This window comes from Amblyraja radiata, chromosome 6 (genome assembly GCF_010909765.2).
Source record: "Amblyraja radiata isolate CabotCenter1 chromosome 6, sAmbRad1.1.pri, whole genome shotgun sequence".
Taxonomy (NCBI): domain Eukaryota; kingdom Metazoa; phylum Chordata; class Chondrichthyes; order Rajiformes; family Rajidae; genus Amblyraja; species Amblyraja radiata.
The window spans coordinates 96,948,690-96,976,577 of record NC_045961.1 but is presented as its reverse complement, the minus strand read 5'-3'; the positions used below and the strand labels follow the sequence as shown (position 1 = coordinate 96,976,577).

The 27,888-nt window shown below is 45.8% G+C and overlaps 1 protein-coding gene across 2 annotated transcripts in view; it reads left to right on the top strand.

Moving 5' to 3' along the window:
- Nucleotides 1-27,888, top strand: part of slc9a7 (solute carrier family 9 member A7) — a 185,021-nt gene that overhangs the window by 71,169 nt on the left and 85,964 nt on the right. For both annotated transcript variants that reach the window (XM_033023280.1, XM_033023279.1), the window contains exons 6-10: nucleotides 2,498-2,575; nucleotides 13,282-13,358; nucleotides 18,054-18,166; nucleotides 20,618-20,723; nucleotides 21,868-22,009. In XM_033023280.1, the coding sequence (XP_032879171.1) occupies nucleotides 2,498-2,575; nucleotides 13,282-13,358; nucleotides 18,054-18,166; nucleotides 20,618-20,723; nucleotides 21,868-22,009 (516 nt within the window). The remainder of the gene's footprint in view (nucleotides 1-2,497; nucleotides 2,576-13,281; nucleotides 13,359-18,053; nucleotides 18,167-20,617; nucleotides 20,724-21,867; nucleotides 22,010-27,888) is intronic.

The window sequence follows — 27,888 nt, the reverse complement described above, 5'->3', positions numbered from 1 at the left end:
ACTGCCAACACCAAATGAAATCCCACATTAAAATCAATGTGTATAGAATACAGTTGCAGTGGTTATGGGGAGAAGGCAGGAGAATGGGGTTGGGAGGGAGAGATAGATCAGCCATGATTGAATGGCGGAGGAAACTTGATGGGACGAATGGCCTCATTCGTTCCTATCCCTTATGACCTAATACATTTTCGCGTGTTATGCCCCCATTTTATCCCTGGAACTCACAGTGCAGAATGCCAAACATGAGCGATGTTATCATTCTGAGAAAATCGGGAGACAGCAGGTCTATGGAAAGAGTGTCCATGGAGACAAAATAGTTAATGTATCTGGGTCAGTGATCCTTCAATACAATTTTGGATGAGATCATGCCTCAGCAAGAAACAATCCTCAACAAGGTAGAACAACAAGGAACTGCAGATGCGGATTTATCAAAGAAAGGCACAAAGTACTGCAGTAACTCAACAGGTCAGGCAGCATCTCCGGAGAACACGGATAGGTGACGGAAAAACTTGTAGCATGCCAAGCAGTCAATGAAAAACTATACATGTTACAATCAAGCCGTCCACAGTGTACAGAGATACAGGATAAAGAGTATAACATTTAGTGTGAGATAAAGTCCGATTAAAGATAGTTCAAAGGTCTCTAACGAGGTAGATGGGAGCTCAGGGGCATTCTCGTTTGTGAGAGGATGGTTTAGTTCCCTAATAACAGCTGGGGAAAAACTGTCCCTGAATCTGTTGGTGTGCTTTTTCAAACTTCTATACCTCTTGCCTAATGGGAGAGGGGAGAAGAGGGCATGACCGGGATGAGACTGGTCCTTGATTACGCTTGACGAGGCAGTATGGTGTAAATGGAGAGGCCAAAGGCATGTCAAGTCAAGTCAAGTCAAGTCAAGTTTATTTGTCACATACACATACGAGATGTGCAGTGAAATGAAAGTGGCAATGCTCGCGGACTTTTGTGCAAAAAGCCAAACAACCAAACAAACTATAAACACAATCATAACACACATATACCTTTACATAATAAATAATGGAAGGAAAGACGTTCAGTAGAGTTAGTCCCTGGTGAGATAGGCATTTACAGTCCGAATGGCCTCTGGGAAGAAGCTCCTTCTCAACCTCTCTGTTCTCACCGCATAGCAACGGAGGCGTTTGCCTGACCGTAGCAGCTGGAACAGTTCGTTGCATGGGTGGAAGGGGTCTCTCATGATATTGTTGGCTCTGGAGTTGCACCTCCTGATGTATAGTTTCTGCAGGGGGGCAAGTGAAGTTCCCATAGTGCGTTCGGCCGAACGCACTACTCTCTGCAGAGCCTTCTTGTCCTTGGCAGAGCAATTCCCAAACCAGATGGTAATGTTCCCGGACAAGATGCTTTCCACCGCCGCTGCGTAGAAGCACTGGAGGATCCTCGGAGACACTCTGAATTTCCTCAATTGCCTGAGGTGGTAAAGGCGCTGCCTTGCCTTACTCACGAGTGCTGAGGCGTGTGATGCCCATGTCATATCCTCGGAGATGTGGACTCCCAGACATTTAAAACAGTTCACCCTATCCACAGGATCCCCATTTATCCTCAATGGAGCGTACGCCCTCGGATGATGTGCCCTCCTAAAGTCCATGATCAGCTCCTTCGTTTTTTTGATGTTCAAGAGGAGGCTGTTATCCTGGCACCAGAGTGCTAGACCAGCCACCTCCTCCCGGTAGGCCTGCTCGTCGTTGTCTGAGATCACGCATGTCACACCATCAACGGGCAGGACATACTGTCTGGAGTATATTGTAAGTGAGAGTATTTTGGATGAGATCTGAAGAGTTTGTGGCTAGTTTAGTTTAGAGATTCAACGTGGCAACAGGCCCTTCGGCCAACTGGGTCTGCGCCGACCTGCGATCCTCGCACACTGACACTATCATACACGCACTAGGGACAATTTACAATTACACCACGCCAATTAACCTACAAACCTGTACGACTTTGGAGTGTGGGAGGAAACCGGAGATCCTGGAGAAAACCCACGTAAGGTCACGGGAAGAACGTGCAAACTCCATGCAGACAGCGCCCGTGGTCTGGATTAAACCCGGGTCTCTGGCGCTGTAAGGCAGCATCGTTACCGCTGCGCCACCGAATGCCAATTGGAGAGTATGTTGAAGTATGACTATGCTAGAATTCACCTGGAGTAGTTCTTGGTTAGTACGGGTGTCAGAGGTTATGTGGAGTAGGCAGGAGAATGGGGTGAGGAGGGAGGGATCGATCAACCATGATTGAATGGCGGAGTAGACTTGATGGGCCAAAATGGCCTAATTCTATTACTATCACATGATCTTATGACGTGTGTGTTTTTTATATGGATCCCTGCTTATGCAATGACTGCCCGATTTGCTTTAGCTCTGCAGTCAATGTGGCATTGAATACTGCCTCACTGCATGGACCCAGGAGAAATGCCTTGAGACGGGAATTGTTCTGTGTCTTTCCTCAAACCTGCTTTTCTTGTTGTTGTTTGCAGGTAACCTTTGACCCAGATGTTTTTTTCAACATTTTGCTACCTCCAATCATATTCTATGCAGGATACAGCCTCAAAAAGGTAAGACATTTTTAAAAAACCCTCCTTCACAAACTGGCTTCTTTCTGTTGTGCGAGGAGGAGAGAATAGATACATTTTAATCGAGCAAAGTCGAGTCTGAATTATTTCCATTTATTCTTTTATTTATTTATTTTTACCTTTCCATGGATGGATTTAGCGGTTTCAACAGAAAAAGTTGCTCAGCGTTTATGTTGGCCACGCCAACTTGTCGACATAGGCAAGTTGTGCCCGAGAGTCTGTTTCCGTGCTGTGTGGCTCTCTGGCTTTTTTATTACCCTGTTAAATTTAGGAGGATCACAAACCATGGGGATTTCCGAATCGTTGGACAGTGAACATAGAGCAGTAACAGGCTCTTCAGCTCGCAATGTCCATGTTGAACGTGATTTAGTTTAGTTTAGAAACATAGAAAATAGGTGCAGGAGGAGGCCATTCGGCCATTGGAGCCAGCACCGCCATTCATTGTTATCATGGCTGATCGTCCCCTATCAATAACCCGTGCCTGCCTTCTCCCCATATCCCTTGACTCCACTAGCCCCTAGAGCTCTATCTAACTCGCTCTTAAATCCATCCAGTGATTTGGCCTCCACTGCCCTCTGTGGCAGGGAATTCGATAAATTCACAACTCTCTGGGCGAAAAAGTTTTTTTCTCACCTCAGTCTTAAATGACCTCCCCTTTATTCTAAGACTGTGGCCCCTGGTTCTGGACTCGCCCAACATTGGGAACATTTTTCCTGCATCTAGCTTGTCCAGTCCTTTTATAATTTTATAGGTTTCTACAAGACCCCACTCATCCTTCTTAACTCCAGTGAATACAAGCCTAGTCTTTTAGTTTCGAGATACAACGTGAAAACAAGCCCATTGGCCCACCAAGTCCGCACCAACCAGCGATCCCGGTACATGAACACTCTCCCCCACACACACACACACACTAGGGGCAATTTTAATTTAAACCAAGCCAACGAACCAACAAACCTGTACGTCTTCGGAGTCTGGGAGGAAACCGAAGATCTCAGAGAAAACCCACGCAGGTTACGGGGAGAACGTGCAAACTCTGTGCAGACAACACCCATAGTCCTGCTCGTACCCAGGTCCTTGGCGCTGTAAGGCAGTACCTCTACTGCCACCATGCCGTCCTTCATTGCCAAATTCAACTGATTTCCTCTGCCTGCATGTGATCCACATCCCACCCTTCCCTGCATATCCTTGTGCCTTTCTAAAAGCCTCTTGGATGCAAACTGCACTTGAAGTCAGGATTGAACCTGGCTCTCTGGCTGTATGAGGCAGCAGCTCTACCAGCTGTGCCAAATGTGAAGGAGAGATTTGAAGATAAATACAAGGTGGAGGTGGTTATGTCATTGATGAGCAATGTTTGGCAATGGATGTGAAGAGAAGGATGTCGCCTGTGACTCAGATGATGGCTCTCTCAGCTGAGGATTGTTGATTCAAGTCTCTGAATGCAGACCTCATGTTTAATTTGGATTAGACATGCGCCCACCCAGTCCGCGCTGACCAGCGATCTCCGCATACTTACACTATCCCACACACACAAGGCACAATGATACCAAGCCAATTAACCTGCAACCCTGCACGTCTTTGGAGTGTGGGAGGAAACCGGAGAAAATCCACGCAGGTCACCGGGAGAACGTACAAACTCCGTACAGACATGTACCTGTAGTTAGGATCGAACCCGGGTCTCCGGTGCTGTAAGGCAGCAACTCTACCGCTGCGCCACCGTGCCGCCCTATAATCCAGGCTGACTCGCCAGTTCTGAAGGAGTTGAAGGTTCCAGGTTTCATTCGAGATGCAGTGCCTTCAATTTTCTCATAAGTGATAGAAGCAGAATTAGGCCATTCGGCCCATCAGGTCGACTCTGCCATCCAATCATGGCTGAGCTATCTCTCCCTCCTAACCCCATTCTCCTGCCTTCAGCTCATAACCTCTGACACCCGTACTAATCAAGAAGCTACTTGAGCAACCAACCGCCCGTCCGTTGACTCCATCTACACTTCACGCTGCCTTGGCAGCCGCGAACATAATCGAGGACCAGTGTCACAGAAACATAGAAACATAGAAAATAGGTGCAGGAGTAGGCCATTCGGCCCTTCAAGCCTGCACCGCCATTAAATATGATCATGGCTGATCATCCAACTCAGTATCCCGTACCAGCCTTCTCTCCATACTCCCTGATCCCTTTAGCCACAAGGGCCACATCTAACTCCCTCTTAAATATAGCCAATGAACTGGCCTCAACTAACTTCTGTGGCAGAGAATTCCAGGGATTCACCACTCTCTGTGTGAAAAATGTTTTTCTCATCTCGGTCCTAAAAGATTTCCCCCTTATCCTTAAACTGTGACCCCTTGTTCTGGACGTCCCCAACATCGGGAACAATCTTCCTGCATCTAGCCTGTCCAACCCCTTAAGAATTTTGTAAGTTTCTATAAGATCCCCCCTCAATCTCCTAAATTCTAGCGAGTACAAGCCGAGTCTATCCAGTCTTTCTTCATATGAAAGTCCTGACATCCCAGGAATCAGTCTGATGAACCTTCTCTGTACTCCCTCTATGGCAAGAATGTCCTTCCTCAGATTAGGAGACCAAAACTGTACGCAATACTCCAGGTGCAGTCTCACCAAGACCCTGTACAACTGCAGTAGAACCTCCCTGCTCCTATACTCAAATCCTTTTGCTATGAAAGCTAACATACCATTCGCTTTCTTCACTGCCTGCTGCACCTGCATGCCTACTTTCAATGACTGGTGTACCATGACACCCAGGTCTCGTTGCATCTCCCCTTTTCCTAATCGGCCACCATTCAGATAATAATCTACTTTCCTGTTTTTGCCACCAAAGTGGATAACCTCACATTTATCCACATTATACTGCATCTGCCATGCATTTGCCCACTCACCCTGGTCACTCCCTCTTCTCCCAAAAGGCAAGAGATGCAGAAGTGTGAAAACACTTTCATGGGCAGATTGATGGACAATTTCTTCCTAGCTGTTACCTGGCAACTGAACCGTCCGCCCAACAATTAGAGGGCGGTCCTGACAACATTGGAAACCTTCGAACTATTTTTAATCAGACATCACTGGACTTTCTCTTGCACTAAATGTTATTCCCATTCTCCTGCATCTGTACACTGTGGACGGCTTTATTATAATCATGTGTGTGTATATATATATATATATATATATAGTCTTTTCACTGACTGAATAGTACGCAAAGAAAAAACTTTTCACTGTACCTCGGTAGATATGACCATAATAATAAACTAGACTAAATTAACTAAGGCTTAAGTGCATAACCATCCTGCTCTGAGGCAAAGATGTTGGCACAGAGTTACTGCCCTTCCCCCCCAGTCTGCATTGTTATTAACTGTAATCTTAATCTCCAAATCCTTCTGAGCAACATAGCTGCGTGTTGCTATAATGCAATTTGCACGGGTTTTCTGGGAACTGAAACACTATTGTGTTATTTCATTTCAACCAGGAAGGGAATGTCTTCCGTTGGCCTTCTGGGTGGCCACACTTGTGATGTGCCTGCAAAGGGCAAGGTGCCTCCAAGCCTTACCGGCGAGCTGGCACAGTGGAACAGCTGGTAAAGCTGCTGCCTCACAGCGTCAGAGACCCGGGTTCAATCCTGACCTTGGGTGCGTTTAGTTTAGATCTAGTTTGGAGATACAGCGCAGAAACAGGCCCTTTGGCTCGCCGAGTCCGAACCGACCAGCGATCCGCGCACACAAACGCTATCCTGCACACACTAGGGGCAAGTTACATTTATACCAAACCAATTAACCTGCAAGGTAGACAAAAGTGCTGGAGAAACTCAGCGGGTGAGGCAGCATCTATGGAGCGAAGGAAATAGGCAACGTTTCGGCCCGAAACGTTGCCTATTTCTTTCGCTCCATAGATGCTGCCTCACCCGCTGAGTTTCTCCAGCACTTTTGTCAGCCTTTGATTTTCCAGCATCTGCAGTTCCTTCTTAAACAATTAACTAGCAAACCAGTACGTCTTTGGAGTGTGGGAGGAAACCGAAGATCTCGGAGAAAACCCTCGCAGGTCACGGGGAGAACTTGTAAACTCCGTGCAGACAAGCACCTGTAGTCAGGATCGAACCCGGGTCTCTGGGTCTGTAAGGCAACCCGGGTCTCTGGGGCGACCGCTAAGACACCGTGCTGCCCTTATAATAATGTCTGTGGAGTTTGCACGTTCTCCCTGTGACCGCGAGGGATTCCTCCGGGTGCTCCAGTTCCACCCACATCCCAAAGACGTGCGGGTTTGCAGGTTAATTGCCATCTGTGAATTATCCCTAATGTGTAGGGTGTGTAATTGAGACCAGCAGGCAAGTTTGCTGTGTCATTGACACTGGCCTTTTTTCAGGCAGATCCTTGCTTTAAAGTGGAGACACGGCGAACTGCAGATGCTGGAATCTTGAGCAAAACACATGGTGTAGGATGAGCTCAGTGCCTCAGGCAACAACTGTGGAGGGAATGGACGGATGATGTTTTGGGTCAAGGCCCTTGGTCTATTCCCTCCACAGATGCTGCCTGACCTGCTGAGTTCCTCCAGCACTTTGTCCTTTCTGTAAAAACCTCCCTTCTCATGCATGGTGATGCACTGCCCCCTGGTGTCAGACCCAAGTTCACAAATCCCCCAACGTTACTCTTGGAGCAACACAGTGGAGGCCATTCACCTTGTTGTGCCCATGCTAGCTCCCAGGGAGCTTATTCTGGATGAACGTCCAGGAGCGAAAAAGACTACAAAAAGTTGTGACCACTGTCCAGTCCATCATCGGCTTTGACCTCCCCACCGTCGGAGGGATCTATCGTAGTCGCTGCCTCAAAAAGGCAGCCAAAATCATCAAGGACCCACACCATCCTGGCCACACACTTATCTCACCATTGCCATCAGGAAGAAGGTACAGGAGCCTGAGAACTGTAACGTCCAGGTTCAGGAACAGCTTCTTCCCTACAGCCATCAGGCTATTAAACACAACAACGAATAAGCTCTGAGCTCTGAACTGCAAAAGACTATATTATTATTGCACTATATTTATTATTTATTAAACTTTTTCTTTTTTTCTTTCTCTTCCCCCGTTATATACTATGTTTACATATTCACATATTCTGTTGTGCTGCAGCAAGTAAGAATTTCATTGTTCCATCCGGGACCTATGACAATAAAACACTCTTGACTTAACAAGCCCCATTCCTCCCCGTCCCCTTATTTCCTCATCGACCTACAACTAATTATTTCCCACATATTCCCATATCTTAACATTAATCCTTTCTGAAAATAAGCTATGTGAAGGAACAAAGTAGAATAACCAATGCACCCACCAACATGTCTGGGATGTGGAAAAAAGCCGGATTGAAGTGAGTTCAATCTTGCCTTTTCCTCAGTTAGAACGGCATATTTGTTGTATTGATGCATTTTTATTTTTAATTATGGCTATTGAGCTCTGAGAAACACGATATCTAGGAGCTGGGAGCTTTGTTTCATAAGTTATAGGAGCAGAATTGAGCCATTCGGCCCATCAAATCTACTCCGCCATTTAATCTATCTTTCCCTCAACCCCATTCTCCTGCTTTCTCCCCATGACCCCTGACACCCGTACTAATCAAGAATCTGTCAATATGTGCCTTACCCAATGACTTGTCCTCCACAGCCGTCTGTGGCAATGAATTCCACAGATTCACGACTCCCTGACCAAAGAAATTCCTCCCCATCTCCTTTCTAAAGGTATGTCCCTTTATTCCGAGGCTGTGGCCTCTGGTCCGCAACTCTTGGACTAGTTGAAACATCCTCTACATCCAAAATAAGCACAAAATGCTGGAGTAACTCAGTGGGGCAGGCAGGGTGGGAAGGGGTGACATTTCGGGTCGAGTCCCTTCTCTCTTTGCATCCATTCTACGCAGGCTTTTTACTATTCTGTAACTTTCAACAAGGTCCCCCTCATCCTTCTAAACGCCAGCGAGCACAGTGCCGTCAGACGCTCGGCATGAAGAGACACAATGAGATTGAACATTTTCAATACTGTGTTAAATGTGGCTAAAACTAAAAACAAAAGGTGCTTGAGATGATAACTAGTTTGTTGAATAATAGAATAATCAAATCATAGATTGTTGCAACACAGAAGGTGGCTATATATATGGTCCATTCTCTCTTTGAAAGGACTATTCAACTAGTCTCACATGCACCTCCTTTCCCATAGACCTGCTATAAAATATTTTATAAATTACTTGTCCAATTCCTTTCTTTAAAAGCAGTGATTGAATCAGTTTTCATTCTCTATTCAGACATTGCATTTTACCTTTATATAAATATTAAATATAATATTTATATTTTATTTAAATATAATAAATACCATTGAATCATAAAGAACCATTGAGCCATTATCGTCCCTGTGTAAAATAAGTCCATATTTTTCCTTCCCTGATTCTTTTGATCATGAAACGAAATATAATTCTAAATATAATAATATTTAAAAAATATCCTGACCTAGTTTTAAATATGATAAACTATAATTCTTGGACTAGTGGAAACATCCTCTATTATACATTAGCCTACTCATTTCCACCAGCTTCCGCCTGAAACTCCCAGCTTCTCCACTCTCTTCACATGTTGCATCTTCACCACCAGTCTAACAAATCTTCCTTGCACATTCTCCATGTCTGTGACATCTTTCTTTTAATTCAAGGGCATATAGATTAAAGAAACTGGTTTAACTTGGCAGAAATAATTCAAGCAAGACAATGAATTTGAATTTATTGAGTGTGTTCGGATTCTGTTACATGCATCTTTTGCAGGCCTGATGTTGTCCAGAGTAATTAATGATTGTTTTGATAGTCAGATTGGTAATTAGTCATGCAACTCTTGACAGCATTAAACAAAACAAAACATCAACGAGTAACCATTGCCTCTTTTTTAATTATAAATTATATTTATATTAATTATATTAAATATTAATAATTTTTGAATTCTAGAACAGCTGTCACCAACTGATTGCATTTCTATAGTTTTTTTTTTAAACAAAGAAAGTCTCGAGTAATTGAACAAACTGTGACACCAGAGCTGTCCGCAGATGTATTGGGGCAGTGGCTGCTTAGTTTGGTCAGAGGTAGGCCAATGAATCTTTAATATAGAAGTTCCAAACCTGCTGCATGCCTGCAATAGTTTCCATTTTTTTTAAACCATTCCACATATTTGCCTCAATGAAAACATTTCTGGAACACCTATTGTGAGCAACGTTCAGCACCACATCTGAGGAAGGATGTCCTGGCTCCAGAGGAGGTTTACAAGAATGATCCCAGGATTGAGTAGGTTAATCTATGATGAGCGTTTGTCGACACTGGGCCTGTACTCGCTGGAGTTTAGAAGAATGAGGTGAGACCTCAATGAAACATACAGAATAGTGAAAAGCTTGGATACAGCGGATATGGGGATGATATTTCCACTAGTGGGAGAGTCTCGGACTGGAGGTCATCGCCTCAGAATTTTAGGAAGGAGATGAGGAGAAATTTCTTTAGTCAGAGGGTGGTGAATCTGTGGAATTCTTTGCCACAAAGGCTGTGGAGGCCAAGTCAGTGGATATTTTTAAGGCAGAGATAGATAGATTCTTAATCAGTACAGGTGTCAGAGGTTATGGGGAGAAGGCAGGAGAATGAAAAAAAACTAAGGAGCTGATCGTGGACTTTAGGAGGGCACATCATCCGAGGACGTACACACCATTGAGGATAAATGGGGATACTGTGGATAGGGTGAGCTGTTTTAAATATCTGGGAGCCCACATCTCTGAGGATATGACATGGACATCACACGCCGCAGCACTCGTGAGTAAGGCAAGGCAGCGCCTTTACCACCTCGGGCAATTGAGGAAATTCAGAGTGTCTCCGAGGATCCTCCAGTCCTTCTACTCAGCAGCTGTGGAAAGCATCTTGTCCGGAAATATTACCATCTGGTTTGGGAATTGCTCTGCCCAGGACAAGAAGGCTCTGCAGAGAGTAGTGCGTTCAGCCGAACACACTATGGGAACTTCACTCGCCCCCCTGCAGGAACTATACATCAGGAGGTGCAACTCCAGAGCCAATAAAATCATGGGAAACCCCTTCCACCCCTGCAACGGACTGTTCCAGCTGCTACGGTCCGCGAGCATTCCCACTTTCATTTCACTGCACATCTCGTATGTGTATGTGACGAATAAACTTGACTTGACTTGAATGGGGTTAGGAGGGAGAGATAGATCAGCCATGATTGAATGGCGGAGTTGACTTGATGGGCCGAATGGCCTAATTCTACTCCTATTCCTTACGACCTTATGACCACCTATTTTTTTTTAATCAATACTAATAGTAACTATGCAATGCATTCTCCATGAGTCTTCACATCCAGTCATTTAATCTGCCTATGTGCAATTTATCTTGGTTTTTGTTTCGGGAAGGATTCATGTCAGACATGATCAGTGCTTTTAAAGAAGCTTTAGGTTCACTCCGCAGCTTAGCGGTAATATGCTGCAGCTAAATCAGAGTTAACCTCTCATTGCCCTGTCCCAGATACCCAGCTCTGCTCATTGCAGCTCAGTGCTTGTTTAAACAACGCTTCTTAAGTGTTTAAGAAGGAACTGCAGATCGATGGAAAATCGAAGGTACACAAAAATGCTGGAGAAACTCAGCAGGTGCAGCAGCATCTATGGAGCGAAGGAGATAGGCAATGTTTCGGGCCGAAACCCTTCTAAGTGTTTCAAGCTCATCAACTCAAAACATTTAACTCTTTCTTTTGACATGATGATTGTTTCAAGCAATCTTTTGTTTTCTGTTCTTTTGTCGTGTTTGTTGTTTATTCCTCTTTCAAACATTTTTTTCAGCAATGGGCTTTGTTGTGTAAATGCTGGAGTGAAGCATGTTTTGTAAAAGGAATATAAAACTAATTTTAGCCACAATGTACCTTAATCTGTAGCAAATATACATGCTTAATTTAAAAAAAAATCCAGATCTAAATGATATATTTGGTATATAGAGTCACAGAGTCAAACAGCACGAAAACAGGCCCTTCGGCCCAACTTGCGTATGTCCCATCTACACGAGAAAAGGTTACCCCTCAGATTCCTATTAAATCTTTCCCCCTTCACATTAAACCTCAGGTTCTCGATGCCCCTACTCTGGGCAAAAGACTTCTGACTCTGTTTCTCCTTCCACAGATGACCTGCTGAGTATTCTGGTTTTTTTTCTGGTGTCTGCAGTTTTATTTTTCGAGCACTCTTTAAGTGTGGGCACAAAAAGCTGGAGTAACCCAGCGGGACAGGCAGCATCTCTGGAGAGAAGGAAGGGGTGGCATTTCGGGTGGAGACCCCTCTTCACACTGGCACCATGTGTGGGCACCATTGGATTGCAGGAACTGCAGCAGCAGCTACTTGCTGCCCTGCAAACTCCCACATCCTGGAATGCAACAATTACCAGTTTTGCTGCCTGTTCTGCTCGAGGGCTGACTTATTGAAGTGTTGTTGTGGAATATTTTCAGACCAGCTGAAAGAAAATGCCTCTAATAACAACAGCAAAGTCATCCTTCATTTTATTTTGTGTGTGCGAATGTAGAATAGATATTGAGGCCATAATCTTCAGATTAGGAGGCAATAGGAAATAAGAACTAACAAATGGTCAGCCTACTGTTTTAATTGTTTTGATCATAAAGTCATAAGTGATGGGAGCAGAGTTAGGCCATTCGGCCCATCAAGTCTACTCTGCTATTCAGTCATGGCTAATCTATCTCTCCCTCCCAACCCCATTCTCCTGCCTTCTCCCCATAACCCCTGATACCCGAACTAATCAAGAATCTATCTATCTCTGCCTTGAAAATATCCACTGACTTGATGAACTGGATGGAATAAGTCAAGCGAACTTCACAATGCGTCATTTTTAAAGTTTAGCTACAGTATCTACATGAAAGCAAAGTGCACTTTTATGTTCCAATGCCACTTAAATCAGGTCAAGAGTGTTTATTGTCCTATGTCCTGAAACGGAACAAGGAAATTCTTCCTTGAGCTTAATCCGACTATTTGCCATAAAAGGAAAGCTGATTAAATCCACCTGATTCTGGGATCTTTATTTACACTTAGAGTAGGCCCCCTTCGGTCATGACTGACCATGGGTGATGCATCCTAGTTTGCAAGTGGTGTGTGGTCGGATGCAAGCCTGGGCGATGTCATATGGAGGACAGGATGTTGCCCATGCAGCACGTCCCCCCCCTCTCCACGTCGCTGATCGATCCAAAGGAACAGCAGGGCCGTTACAGTTTGGCACCAGCACCGTCGCAGAAGCTGCCAGAACTGCCTTAGGGGCTCCGACTCCGGATTTTCTTGAGGTTTACTCCTGGAGCCTTTTCCATGACTGGATATGGCCACAAGGCAGTGGAGGTTTTAAATCAGAGTTTTCCCTCTCCTAGATGGACTGCCTTCCCAGGCTGAGGAGCCCCATCTGCCCGAGACTCGTGGGGGCGGGAGCGTCTACCCTCAGGTCTATAGCACCTGCCCACTACACTTAGAAATGCTTCTTTTAATCTCGGTGATCAGTATTTTGTGAGTGTGGTGGATAAAGGGCATAGAACAGGAAAGTTAATAAAGTACCTCAGAGCCAGCACAGGTGTAATGGGCCAAATGGGATTCTCTTGTGTTGTATGAATGCTGGCATGTTAGGGTGTGATTCCTTTGTTACAGAGACACTTCTTCAGGAATCTTGGCTCAATCCTGGCTTATGCATTTATTGGAACTGCGGTGTCCTGTTTTGTCATAGGGTGAGTATGACTTGCAGCACACTTCCTATTCTGTGGTCAAATTGATGCTTATTAAGTAGATGGCCGGTGTTGCGTTATGTAGTTTGGTTTAGAGGTGCAGCCGCCTTACAGGCCCTTTCGCTCACCGAGTCCGTGCCGACCAGTGATAGCCGTACACTGAAACTATCCTACACACTAGGGGCAAGTTACGACTTCCAGAACCCAAATGAATCTACAAACCTGTACGCCTTTTTGGAGTGTGGGAGGTAACAGGAGCGCCTGGAGAAAACACACGCGATCAAGGGGAGAACGTACAAACACCATACAGACACCACCCGTAGTCAGGATCGAACCCACGTCTCTGGCGCTGTAAGGCAGCAACTCTACCTCTGCGCCACCGTGCACTCTAATTGAAATTAAGATCATTTTCAAATTACTGAATACAATGATAACAATCTCTCTGACTTTAGAAATCAGGATTAGGCCATTTAGTCACAAGGAACTGCAAGTTCAAGTTCAAGTGAGTTTATTGTCATGTGTCCCTGATAGGACAATGAAATTCTTGCTTTGCTTCAGCACAACAGAAAATAGTAGGCATTGACTACAAAACAGATCAGTGTGTCCATATACCATTATATAAATATAAACACGTGAATAAATAAACTGATAAAGTGCAAATAACAGATAATGGGTTATTAATGATCAGAGTTTTGTCCGAGCCAGGTTTAATAGCCTGATGGCTGTGGGGAAGTGGCTATTCCTGAACCTGGTCGTTGCAGTCTTCAGGCTCCTGTACCTTCTACCTGAAGGTAGCAGGGAGATGACTGTGTGGCCAGGATGGTGTGGGTTTATAAAAAGAGACATGAAGTGCTGGAGTAACCCAACAGGTTAGGCTGCATTCCTGGACACATGGATAGGCGACTTCACCTACTCACATTCTCTGGAGATGCTGCCTGACCTGCTGAGTTACTCCAGCACTTTGTGTCTTTTTTATCCTGCCATTTACAATACAATACAATACCTTTTATTTGTCATTTGAACCTCACATGAGGTTCAAACGAAATTTGGTTTCTGCAGCCATACAAGAAAAGAACCAAGACACACACCAACACAATTCAATTCACATAAACATCCATCACAGTGAGTCTCCTCCTCACTGTGATGGAAGGCAAAGACTTGTCTCTCCCCTGCTCTCCATTCCTCTCCCGAAGTTGAGGTCAAAGCCCCCGGTGGGCGCTAGCAAGTCCGCGGCCACTCAAAGCCACGCCGGGCGATGTAGGGCCCTGCCCCGGGTCTTGGTGTTGGAGCCCCCGGCGGGCGCTAGCAAGTCCGCGGCAATTTGCAGCCGCGCCGGGCGTTGTAAGGCCCCCCTCCAGGTCACTCTCAACCCCGCAATTCGGGCGGGAGAAGTCGCCGTTGCCGGTGCCCCGCAAAGCTCCTGGTGTCACCATCCACCGGAGTCGGGTCGCAGCAGCTCGCCGCCGCAGCTCTCCACGCTCCGAAGCTGGCCAGCTCCACGGAGGTAGGTCCGTAGGTCCACAGCTCCACAGGCTCCACAGCTCCACAGCTCCACGGAGGTAGGTCCACAGCTCCACAGGCTCCGTGACTTGAGCCCCCAGGTCGCTCCGGTTGGAGGCCGCTCCACGGCGCTAGGCCCCAACGGTAACGGAGACCCGACAGTGAAAGGTCGGGTCTCCATGCAGGGAAGAGATTTAAACGTTTCCCCCACCCACACATACACATTTAAAAACCCATTACAAACTAAACCCTCAACAGGACAAAAAAATAAAAAATACACAGACAGACTGCAGAGGCCGCTGCGACATCGGTCGCACCGCCCACCCAATAAGTGAACCACATTTAGACCCTTGAGTCAGTTTTGTCGCTCTGTGCGATTATCCCTGACCTACTTCACTTCACATGTCTTTAGCCCTGTACACCAATGGACAATCTCAGATTGTTAAATTAGCAATATAATCTGCAGGTTTCCCTTATTATTGAAGAAAGTCCCAAATTTATTTGACCAACGAATGTCTCCAAGCTTCAAAATGCCCATTTTTGTTGTGTCTTTGCACAATCTACATCATGCACATCAGTGGATAGAAACATAGAAACATAGAAAATAGGCCATTCGGCCCTTCGAGCCTGCACCACCATTCAATATGATCATGGCTGATCATCCAACTCAGTATCCTGTACCTGCCTTCTCCATACCCCCTGATACCTTTAGCCACAAGGGCCACATCTAACTCTCTTTTAAATATAGCCTATGAACTGGGCTCAACTACATTCTGTGGCAGAGAATTCCAGAGATTCACCACTCTGTGTAAAAACTGTTTTTCTCATCTCAGTCCTAAAAGATTTCCCCTTTATCCTTAAACTGTGACCCCCTTGTTCTGGACTTCCCCAATATTGGGAACAATCTTCCTGCATCTAGCCTGTCCAACCCCTTAAGAATTTTGTAAGCTTCTATAAGATCCCCCCCTCAATCTTCTAAATTCTAGCGAGTACAAGCCGAGTTTATCCAGCCTTTCTTCATATGAAAGTGCTGACATCCCAGGAATCAGTCTGGTGAACCTTCTCTGTACTCCCTCTATGGCAAAAATGTCCTTCCTCAGATTAGGAGACCAAAACTGTACGCAATCCAGGTGTGGTCTCACCAAGACCCTGCACAACTGCAGTAGAACCTCCCTGCTCCTATACTCAGATGATCTAAATCTGCAAAATTTGTAAACCTGCAGATTGGACTACTCTCTGCGTAAAGAAGTTAAAAAAAATCCCTTTTGTAGCGGCACCAAACATGGTGAATAAGGCCAGACGTCAGGCAGGTTCAAACAGTAGTTTTATTCAGGCGTTACATGTTACGTTGGTCCGCTAACGTAATTGTCATTGCTGCTGTAGCTGAGCGAGGTTGTTCTCTCGGGCTCAGCTACCTGTTGACTGCCTAGGTCTCGAGGTGAGATACGTTTAAGTAGCAGGACACTCCCCCCAGGCCGTGACGTCATATACCAGCCCTCCTGGCTACTGACGAGGGTTCGACCATAAGTGGTCTGTGTATTAACTGACGCCACACTTTAAACTTTAAACGCTGCCCCCCTCTCCTTAAAGTAATGCCCTCTAGTGTTTGACACTTCCAACCTGGGAATGAGGTAGATATTCCACTCAACCTCCCACTGTAACTGGGCGTAAGATCACCAGAAACCCCTGAGAATCTCACAAACAGGACAAACCAGCCTTCACGGCCAAGTTAAGACTCTTAACATTTTCTTTAAATGTTGGTGTTTAGTTTAGAGATACAGCGTGGAAACCGGTCCAACCGAGTTCAGGCCAACCAGCAATCGCCCGTAACTAGCACTATCCTACACGTTAGGGACAATTTACAATTTACAGAAGCCAATCAAACCTACGACCCTGTACGTATTTTGGATGTGGGAGGAAACCGGAACAGCCAGAGAAAACCATACGGTCACGGGGAGAACATACAAACTCTGCACAGTCAGCACCTGTAGTCGGAATCGAACCCGGGTCTCTGGCGCTGTATGGCAGCAACTCTACCGTTGTGCCACTGTGCCGCCCACTTGAAGAGTACAGGATGCCGCCTAAAACATGGTGACTCTTGTACACTGACTCCGTGGACTCTACTATCTTACACATATATATATTGATATGGTTTTGGACCTAATGTACAGTCGGATTGTCACTGAACAGGGCAGCACAGTGGCACGGCTAGTTTGGCAGCTGGTAGATCTGCTACAGAACAGAGTCAGAGACCCCTGTTCAATCCTGACCTTGGGTGGTACCTGTGTGAAGTTTGCCTGTTCTCCCTATGACCGGTTCAGTTTCCTCCGCATGCTCCGGTGTCCTCCCAAATCCCAAAGACATGCTGGTTTGTACGATATGTGTAGGAAGGAACTGCAGATGCCGGTTTAAACAGGAGATAGACACAAAGTGCTGGAGTGACTCCGCAGAACAGGCAGCATCTCTGGAGAGACGGAACAGGTGACGTTTCGGTTCGAGACCCTTCGTCAGACTGAGAGTCGAGGGAAAGTGAAACGAGAAAAATAGACCGTGATATAGAGAGATATAGAACGAACGAATGAAAGAAATGGAACAAAGTACTGATTATAAAGGAAACAGGCCATTTTTATCTGTTTGCTAGGTGAGAACATGAAGCTGGTGTGACTAGGGTGGGGGAGGGATGGAGAGAGAGGGAATGCAGGGGTTACAAGAAGTTGGAGAAATCAGTGTTCATACCACTGGGCTGTCAGCTGCCCAAGCGAAATATGAGATGCTGTTCCTCCAATTTGCGTTTAGCTTCACTTTGACAATGGAGGAGGCCTAGGACAGAAAGGTCAGTGTGGGAATAGGGAGGGGAATTATAGTGTTTAGCAACCGGGAGATCAGGCAGGCCCCTGTAAGTTGCCTCTAGTGAGTGGGGTGTGGGATAACATAGAGCTGCTGTGGGTGATCAATGGTTAGCATGGACTCGGTGGGCCGAAGAGGCTGTTTCCATGCTGTATCTCTAAACTAACCTAACCTGTATGCAAAAAAAAATGTTGCTGTACTTGGGTACATGTGACAAAAAAGTACCATTGACCATTGCACTGGGGTTAGTTTATAATGAGGGTTGGGAGAGCCTTTGTGGGAATTCCACCTTTGTATTTCCACAGTTGTATTTTAATAAGGACTTAAATAAAATCCGTGCTCTTGTTGCAGAAACTTCCTGTATGGCATTGTGAAGCTAATGTATGCAGTGGGACAGCTTGAAGATGGATTCTATTATACAGACTGCCTATTTTTTGGTGCTGTCATTTCTGCAACTGATCCCGGTGGGTAACAGTGCAAAATATTATTAACAGATTGATGTTGGAATAAAATGCACTAAAATCACTGCCTGCAGAGTAACCTAACCACTGCTCTTTTTCTTTGTTAACAAGATCGAAACCTGATTTAAATTTGCCCTGAAAGGCTCCATGAACATTATTATTTACATTGGTATAGGAAGTGTCCTGAAATATAATTCACAGGAGCAAGTACTGTATGTGGCGCAATGGTACTAAAGGGCCTGTCCCACTTACTTGTCCTTGGCACGCAAATTACGCGACCTCGTGGTTGCGTTGAACCGCGATGGTCCCGCGAAGGTCGGGCGCGATTACATGCGTACGCACAGCCGTCTGGAGCGCGTGACGTCATTTGAAGATGGACACAAAGCTGGAGTAACTCAGCGGGACCGGCAGCATCTCTGGAGAGAAGCAATGGGTGACATTTCGTGTCAAGACCCTTCTTCAGTCTGAAAAGAAGGGACTTGACCCGAAACATCATCCATTGCTTCTCTCCAGAGATGCTGCCCATCCGGCTGAGTTACTCCAGCATTTTGTGTTTATCTTCAATTTGGCCCCGCTCTGGGAGTGGAAGTGGGGGCGGATCCGGACCGCAACGGCCTGTTGAAGGTGAGATGTTGCGTCGCGCCAGGGTCTTGGGCCTGTCCCACTTTGGCCGTCAGTTCCGCGACAGGCCGTTGGCACGTGAAGATTTAGTTCACTACAAAAATTTCGGAGCCATACAATGTCGCGCACAACTACATACCCCTCCGCGCTTCTAAGTGGGACCGGCCCCGCGCGGCCATACGATGCCCGTGCGCCTCAACGTGACCAACAGGTCGCGTAATTTGCGTGCCAAGGACACGTAAGTGGGACAGGCCCTTAAGTCACATCATGATAATGAACCAACCAACAGGAACTGCCAGCTATCAGTAAATTATGTAAAGGAATTGGGGATATGCAAATTGGGAGACTTCTTGGAGATTTAAGGCTGGAGATAGACAATAGGTGCAGGAGTAGGCCATTCGGCCCTTCGAGCCAGCACCGCCATTCAATGTGATCATGGCTGATCATCCCCAATCAGTACCCCGTTCCTGCCTTCTCCCCATATCCCCTGACTGCTATCTTTAAGAGCCCTATCTAGCTCTCTCTTGAAAGCATCCAGAGAACCCGCCTCCACCGCCCTCTGAGGCAGAGAATTCCACAGACTCACCGCTCTCTGTGAGAAAAAGTGTTTCCTCGTCTACATTCTAAATGGCTTACCCCTTATTCTTAAACTGTGGCCCCTGGTTCTGGACTCCCCCAACATCGGGAACATGTTTCCTGCCTCTAGCACTTAAACATTGATCCAGTGATGATAGTTTCCCATGTCATTCCCTTTATTTCATGGAACTGGGGTCTGTCACCAGATAACGCACTAATTGATGGTACTTTTAATTTGATACAACTAAAAATTGCCTAAGGAGCGACCAACATTGTTTTATCTTTCTTTGTCAACAAGATCGAAAACTTGTTTGAATTTGTTCCAAATGGCTCCTTAAACATTATCATTTATATTAGACCTTTATAATATAGCCCTGATATCTAATTTACGTGGCTTAACACAGAGGGTACGGGTGTCGGGGGTTATGGGGAGAAGGCAGGTGAATGGGGTTGAGAGGGAGAGATAGATCAGCCATGATTAAATGGTGGAGTAGACTTGATGGGCCAAATGGCCTAATTCTGCTCCGAGAAGTTGTGAGTTTATGAGGGTGGCGGGTATGTGGAATGAGCTGCTCGAGGAGGTAGTTGAGGCAGGTACTTCTAACAATATTTAAAAGGCATTCGGATAGCTGCATGGATAGGAAAAGGTTTAGAGGGATACGGGCCAAACGCGGGCAGGTGGGGGCATCTTGGTCAGCATGGGCAGGTTGGGCCGAAGGGGCAGATTCTGTGTTGACTTTAATGGCACCAAGCTACATAATGAGATACTGGGACAAGTGGCAAGAAGATTGGTTGCATTTCAAGGAGCATATTTGAGACGATGCAATGTTTTGGAAAAGAATGCTGGGGCCATGAATCAAGACAATTGAACGTACATCTGCCAGCGAGATTATGTAAAGGAATTGGGGATGTGCGAACAGCCAAAAGAGAGCAGACCTCTCTCAGAGATTTGAAACTGGAGACGATCGAGAGAGAAGGAAAGGTGGAATGTGGATTCATGATGAGAATTTCAATCAGGAGCATTGTTGGAACAGTATTCAGCAAACTCTCGAACGAGAAAGGATACAAACTGCTGAGATTGGAAAGCAATCTTGGGTTGGTAGAGGATGAAATAAAGAAGCAATAAAAGCACGATCAAGAAAATAACTCCCTAAAATTGCGCTCTGAAACCTTGCTTATTTATTTTTATTTAACGTGAAATAAGGTGTTGTGTTTTGCTTCAAGCCAGCCGTTCGCATTGATTCCTGTTTTTTACAGTGACCGTCCTTGCCATCTTCAATGAGCTTCAAGTTGACGTTGACCTTTATGCTCTGCTGTTTGGAGAGAGTGTGCTGAACGACGCAGTCGCCATTGTGCTCTCATCGTAAGTAGGGCAACCTTTGTTCACAATTGTTCCCTTATCGCCTGAACCACGCTGTCTTTCCGCGACGGCTGGAACAGACGCGTGAATCGTCGAAGGAGCACTAGCCCGAATGATGAAGGTAAACGTGATCAAGGTGAGGGGGACCCCAATGAACCTTACCGAATGGTGAAAGGCCTGGATAGAGTGGATGTGGGATGTGGGAGAGTCTTGGACCAGAGGCCACAGCCTCAGAATAAAAGGATATACCTTTATAATTGAGATGAGGAGGAATTTCTTCAGTCAGAGGGTGGTGAACCTGTGGAATTCTTTGCCACAGAAGGCTGTGGAGCCCAAGTCAAGGCAGGAGAATGGGGTTTAGAGGGAATGATTGATCAGCCATGATTGAATGGCGGGGTAGACTTAATCGGCCGAATGGCCTAATTCTGCTCCTATAATCCATGAACATTACGTACCAAAGAACTGTTTGTTTCCCCGGCAACAGTGAATGACCAGGCACATACTGGCTCCCATGTCGTCAGTTAGTTACCAGTTCAGTGCTGCTCCCCAGGGGACTGATGAATCACCAGTAAAGGTCATTTCTGGATAATGAACGGGTTCCGTTTTTACAGACATCCTTGTGTCAATTTTGTCCATAATTTGGAAAATATACAAAATACGATAACAATATCTCTGAAATATTGTAATGAACGGTGGCAGGAACACACTAAACTGTTAAGAACAATTACAAAAAGGAGAGAGGGAGAGAGAGGGGGAGGGAGGGAGAGAGAGCTACCGTTTTAAAAAAACAAGCTATCGTCTTTCTTCCAGCTTCTTGCCCCCCCCCCCCCCCACTACAACAGTCTGAAGAAGGGACCTGACTCAAAATGTCATCTATTGATGTACTCCAGACATGCTGCATGACCTGCTATGTTACTCCACCACTTTGTGTATTTTTTTGTAAACCAGCACTTGCAGTCCGTTGCATAGACATACAGTGTTGCTTTTGTAGATTTCAGTTTCAGGTTAGTTTATTGTCACATGTACCGAGGTACAGTGAAAAGCTGTTGTTGCGTGCACAATTCTCTGCAATTTCTTGGATGGAGCTGTTCCGAAGATTGAAACCATGTTTGTGTAATAATGTCGATCATTTTTTTTTCTTCTTCAGGTCAATTGTAGCTTACCAGCCGGCAGGAGAGAACAGCCACACTTTTGACGCCGCTGCCTTCTTCAAGTGCGTGGGAGTCTTTCTTGGAATATTCAGTGGTTCCTTTGCCATGGGGGCAGTGACTGGAGTGCTGACCGCTCTGATATCCTTTCAGTACGGTGGCAGAGGTGTCCACGTGGTACCTGCGTGCAACACGATCATAATGTGGATAGCACGATATTTTATTGGGTTTGACAGAGGCCAGAACAACAGGAGATGAGTTACTCCAGCTTTTTGTGTCGATTGTGTCAGAGGTTATGGGGAGAAGGCAGGAGAATGGGGTTAGGAGGGAGAGATAGGTCAGCCATGGTTAGACATAGACATAGACATAGAAAATAGGTGCAGGAGGAGGCCATTCGGCCCTTCGAGCCAGCACCGCCATTCATTGTGATCATGGCTGATCATCCCCTATCAATAACCCGTGCCTGCCTTCTCCCCATATCCCTTGACTCCACTAGCCCCTGGAGCTCTATCTAACTCTCTCTTAAATCCATCCAGTAATTTGGCCTCCAATGCCCTCTGTGGCAGGGAATTCCATAAATTCACAACTCTCTGGATGAAAAAGGTTTTTCTCACCTCAGTCTTAAATGACCTCCCCTTTATTCTAAGACTGTGGCCCCTGGTTCTGGACTCGCCCAACATTGGGAACATTTTTCCTGCATCTAGCTTGTCCAGTCCTTATAATTTTATATGTTTCTATAAGATCCCCCTCATCCTTCTAAAATCCAGTGAATATAAGCCTAGTCCTTTCAATCTTTCCTCAAATGACAGTCCCGCCATCCCAGGGATCAATCTCGTGAACCTAGTTGACCTAGGTTGAACCTAGGTTGAATGGCGGAGTCGACTTATTGGGTCGAATGGCCTAATTCTGCTCCGATTCCTTATGATCATTGGTTTAAACCAGCATCTGTAGTTCCTTCACACACAGGAGGAATCCTGCTGTCTCTCAAGTAGTTCTCTGTGATCTATTAGCCTCCTGAGGGGGTAGGCAGACGCTCAGATTAATGGTTCATCTGAATGGTGGGATATCTGGCATTCCAACAGTTCTATCCTGAGGGATCGTTTTGGAGAATACACACTCGATGTCGGAGAGAGGCTTGGACCCATGACCAGTGTGACCACCTGAGCTAGGCTGGCTTCCATTCCTTAGAGGCATGCAGCAGGGAAACAGGCCCTTCGGCCCGACTTGCCCATGCTGACTAAGATGCCCTATTTGCTGTTCCTTGTGTCTCCATGAAGGACAGGGAAGCTAAAATGACATTTCGCTGTGTCTGGCAACAAATTAGACATTTACTAGACTTTATAGATTCATCTTGGAAACAGGCCCTTCGGCCCACTGAGCCCAAGCGAGACCAGCGATCACCCCATACAGTAGCATTATCTTACACACTAGGGCCATTTGACAATTTACAGAAGCCAATTAACCTATATACCACTATGTCTCTGGAGTGCGGTGGAAACCTGAGCACCCGGAGAAAACCCACATGGTTACTGGGAGAATGTAATAACTCCATATGGGCAGCACCCACAGTCAAGAGCCGGGGTCTCTGGCGCTGTAAGGCAGCAGCTCTACCGCTGTTCCACCCTGTCACCCAAATAATACAGGATTTTTCTTGCTGGCTATCTTTGGCAAAATTCCCCCGATATCCACCTATCTCGTCCAAAATGATACAGAATTTGATTCAACGATAAAAGTTTCCATATCGTTCGCTCGAGACTTTAAAATAGATTATAGAGTTAGTATTGTTCCTCCCCATCAGAGTGGAGGGTTTTGAGCTCATTTGTGGGTCTCAGAAGACATTCCAAAAAAATGACACTGCCCCCTCTAAGTGGCAAGAAAATAGACTTCAAGAGGAAAGAGACTTTCAAGAGGTAACCTCAGTTTTGCTGCCTGTGAACTGCTTTTGGAATGTAGACACGATTTTTTAATGTAGGAAATGTGGCCGCCAATTTGTGAGCAGCAAACGGCCACAAAATGTGATTTGGTAACAACCGAATAATCTGCTTCTCAACACAAAATGCTGGAGTAACTCGGCGGGACAGACTGCATCTCTGGAGAGAAGGAATGGGTGACGTTTCAGGTCAAGACTCTTCTTCAGGCTGAGTATCAGGGGAGAGGGAGTCTGGAGATATGGAAGGCTAAGGTGACAGATGGCACAATGGGCTAGGTGTTCGGCTGGCAACCGGAAGGTAGCCGGTTCGAATCCCGCTTGGAGTGCATACTGTCGTTGTGTCCTTGGGCAAGACACTTCACCCACCTTTGCCTGTGTGTGAATGTGTGTGAGTGATTGGTGGTGGTCGGAGGGGCCGTAGGCGCAGATTGGCAGCCACGCTTCCGTCAGTCTGCCCCAGGGCAGCTGTGGCTACAGAAGTAGCTTACCACCACCGAGTGTGACTGAGGAGTGAATGAATAATGCGATGTAAAGCGCCTTGAGTATTAGAAAGGCGCTATATAAATCCCATCCATTATTATTATTATTATTAAGGTGTGAAAATGACATCAAAGCAGATGATCAAAGTCTTCCTGCACAAATAATCTGCTTTGCTGATGTTGTGAAGGATTAGTATTGGCCGAAGATGCTCATTGGTACACTTTTTGTTTGTCTTTTTTTATTAGAATGAGTTGAGATTTTTTTTACTATGCCTCAACCTAACCAGTAAAACTATTTTGCTTGTTTTTTTAAAGAAGATTTATTCGTAAAGGGTGAATTATTTTAAAAATATGTTTGTTTGCTATGATTATTACAGCAGAAAAATTGTGATCACACTGAACCTTGTTACGTTCGTGTCCAGTGAGGGATATTTATTTCCAAAGCAAATTTCCTTTAAGATGCAGCCTGGTTGTGCAAGCTGTCTTGAATGTAGTTCATTATTCTTGTCACGTGTACCGAGGTACAGTGAAAAGCTTTTGTTGCGCGCTATTCAGATAGAGGAAAGACAATACATGATTACAGTTGAGCCATTTACAGTTTACAGATACACGATAAGGGAATAAAAATAATAAGGAATTTGGGATACGAACTCTGGCCATGGGGAGGAAAAAGCATGTTTTTCAAAATTGTTGCAATATTTGTAGAATTTGAAACAATGTAACGGGGCTTCAAGCAGAAACTTTGTCATTAAGTGTAATTCCACAAGTCCAAAACGTGGTATAGAGCATTCCATTAAAAGCCCTGTCCCACGGTACGAGTTCATTCCAAGAGCTCTCCCGAGTTTAAAAAAAAATCAGACTCGTGGTAAGCACGGAGAATGAACGTAGCGGGTACGTCGGAGCTCGGGGACGTCACTTGGCGGCTCGTAACGCTAACGGCAGATACTCGGGAAGACTCGCTAACGGCAGGTATGCACGGGAAGACTCGTGAAGATTTTTCAACATGTTGAAAAATGTCCACGAGAGCCCCGAGTTTAGGCTTTCATTCTGATCCTATCTTGATTTTTGACGACTTATGGGCCTGTCCCACTTAGGCGATTTTTTGGGCGACTACAAGCGACTGCCACAAAATTTTCAACGTTGAAAGTTTTTCGGCGACAGTGGAGACAATTTTTCCTGTCATAGGTTGTCGTAGGTGCTGTCGTAGGTTGTCGCTAGATGTCGTAGGTGAATTCCATTAAAACTAGTCCCTGGCAGTCGCCTAAAGAGTCACCTAAGTGGGACAGGCCCATTAGAATCAGAGCGAGATAACGCACAGTTGTGGGCCCTTCAGCCCAATGAATCTGCTCTGACCATCAACCGTTTGTTTTTACGCCAACCCATTGAATTCCATTTATTTATTCTTCCCACATTTTCTTGAACTCCAAAGGACAAGTTACTATGACCAAGTTACTTTCCAACCCGCATGTCATTGCGATTTTTTTTAGTTTAGAGATACAGCGCGGAAACAGGCCTTTGGCCCACCGAGTCTGCGCCGACCATCGATCCCCGTACATGCAGATGATACTAAGATAGGTGGTGTTGTGGATAATGAAGTAGATTTTCAAAGTCTGCAGAGAGATTTAGGCCATTTGGAAGAGTGGGCTGAAAGATGGCAGATGGAGTTTAATGCTGATAAGTGTGAGGTGCTACATCTTGGCAGGGCAAATCAAAATAGGACGTACATGGTAAATGGTAGCAAATTGAGGAATGCAGTTGAACAGAGGGATCTAGGAATAACTGTGCACAGTTCCCTGAAGGTGGAATCTCATGTAGACAGGGTGGTAAATAAAGCTTTTGGTGTGCTGGCCTTTATAAATCAGAGCATTGAGTATAGAAGTTGGGATGTAATGTTAAGGCATTGGTGAGGCCAATTCTGGAGTATGGTGTACAATTTTGGTCGCCTAATTATAGGAAGGATGTCAACAAAATAGAGAGAGTACAGAGGAGATTTACTAGAATGTTGCCTGGGTTTCAGCAACTAAGTTATAGAGATAGGTTGAATAAGTTAGGTCTTTATTCTCTGGAGCGCAGAAGGTTAAGGGGGGACTTGATAGAGGTCTTTAAAATGATGAGAGGGATAGACAGAGTTGACGTGGATAAGCTTTGTCCACTGAGAGTAGGGAAGATTCAAACAAGAGAACATGATTGAGAATTAAGGGACAGAAGTTTAGGGGTAACATGAGGGGGAACTTCTTTACTCAGAGAGTGGTAGCTGTGTGGAATGAGCTTCCAGTGAAGGTGGTGGAGGCAGGTTCGATTTTATCATTTAAAAATAAATTGGATAGTTATATGGACGGGAAAGGAATGGAGGGTTATGGTCTGAGTGCAGGTAGATGGGACTAGGGGAGAATAAGTGTTCGGCACGGACTAGAAGGGCCGAGATGGCCTGTTTCCGTGCTGTAATTGTTATATGGTTATATGGTTACACTAGCACTATTCCACACGGGGGACAATCTTTACCAAAACCAATTAACCTCCAGCCCTGTACGTCTCTGGAGTGTGGGAGGAAACTGGAGTACCCGGGGAAAACCCACGCAGTCACGGGGAGAACGCACAAACTCCGTACAGACAGCACTCGTAGTCAGGATCAAACCTGGGTCTCTAGCACTGTAAGGCAGCAACTCTACCACTGCTCCATCATGCCTACATCAGAATATTTTTTTTTTTTTTTTTTTTTTTTTTTATTTCAAAATATACTTTATTCAATTGGAAAATATATACAATTTCTGAACTATTCCAACAAAATTCATCCGACATTTTCGGAGACTATACAAACTTTTTCCAGTACAATTTTTTTACATTTGTCAAATTTCACCAAACAGTCCCCCACCAGTGCCACTCTGTGGCCCCTGTTCAAGTAATAAATATATACAATGTGTACACAGTGCGAAAATTTCCATCTGACATTTCAAGTTCTACAAAAGATGTCCCCCACCCGTGCCACTCATGTGGCCCCCTGGTGTGGGATACCTTCCCTTAATTTAATTTGAGGGGCGTCTCCACCATACTGTGCCCCCCATGTCCAGCAGCGGAAGGACCCTAGACTGTGGCCCTCCCCCACCGAGCCTTGGCGTTGGCTGCACCAAGCTTCAGCGAGTCCCTTAGCACGTACTCCTGCAGTCTGCAGTGGGCCAGTCGGCAACATTCCCCGACGGACATCTCGCTCTGCTGGGTGGTGAGCAACGCTCGGGCAGACCAAAGAGCGTCTTTCACCGAGTTGATGACCCTCCAGCAGCACTCGATGTCAGTCTCTGAATGTGTCCCTGGGAACAGTCTGTAAATCACAGAGTCCTCTGTGACGGAGCTGTTCGGGATAAATCGTTCCAGGGACCCTTTCATACCTCTCCAGACTCGTTTTGCAAATCCACACTCTGCAAAGAGGTGGGCAACCGTCTCCTCTCCATAGCAACCGTCCCGGGGGCAGCATGCGCTGGTAGTGAGGTTCCGATGGTGCAGGAAGGATCTAACCGAGAGGGCTCCCCTCACCGCCAGCCAAGCCAGGTCTTGGTGCTTGTTGGTCAGTTCTGGCGATGAGGCATTTTGCCAGACAAGCTGGGCAGTCTGCTCTG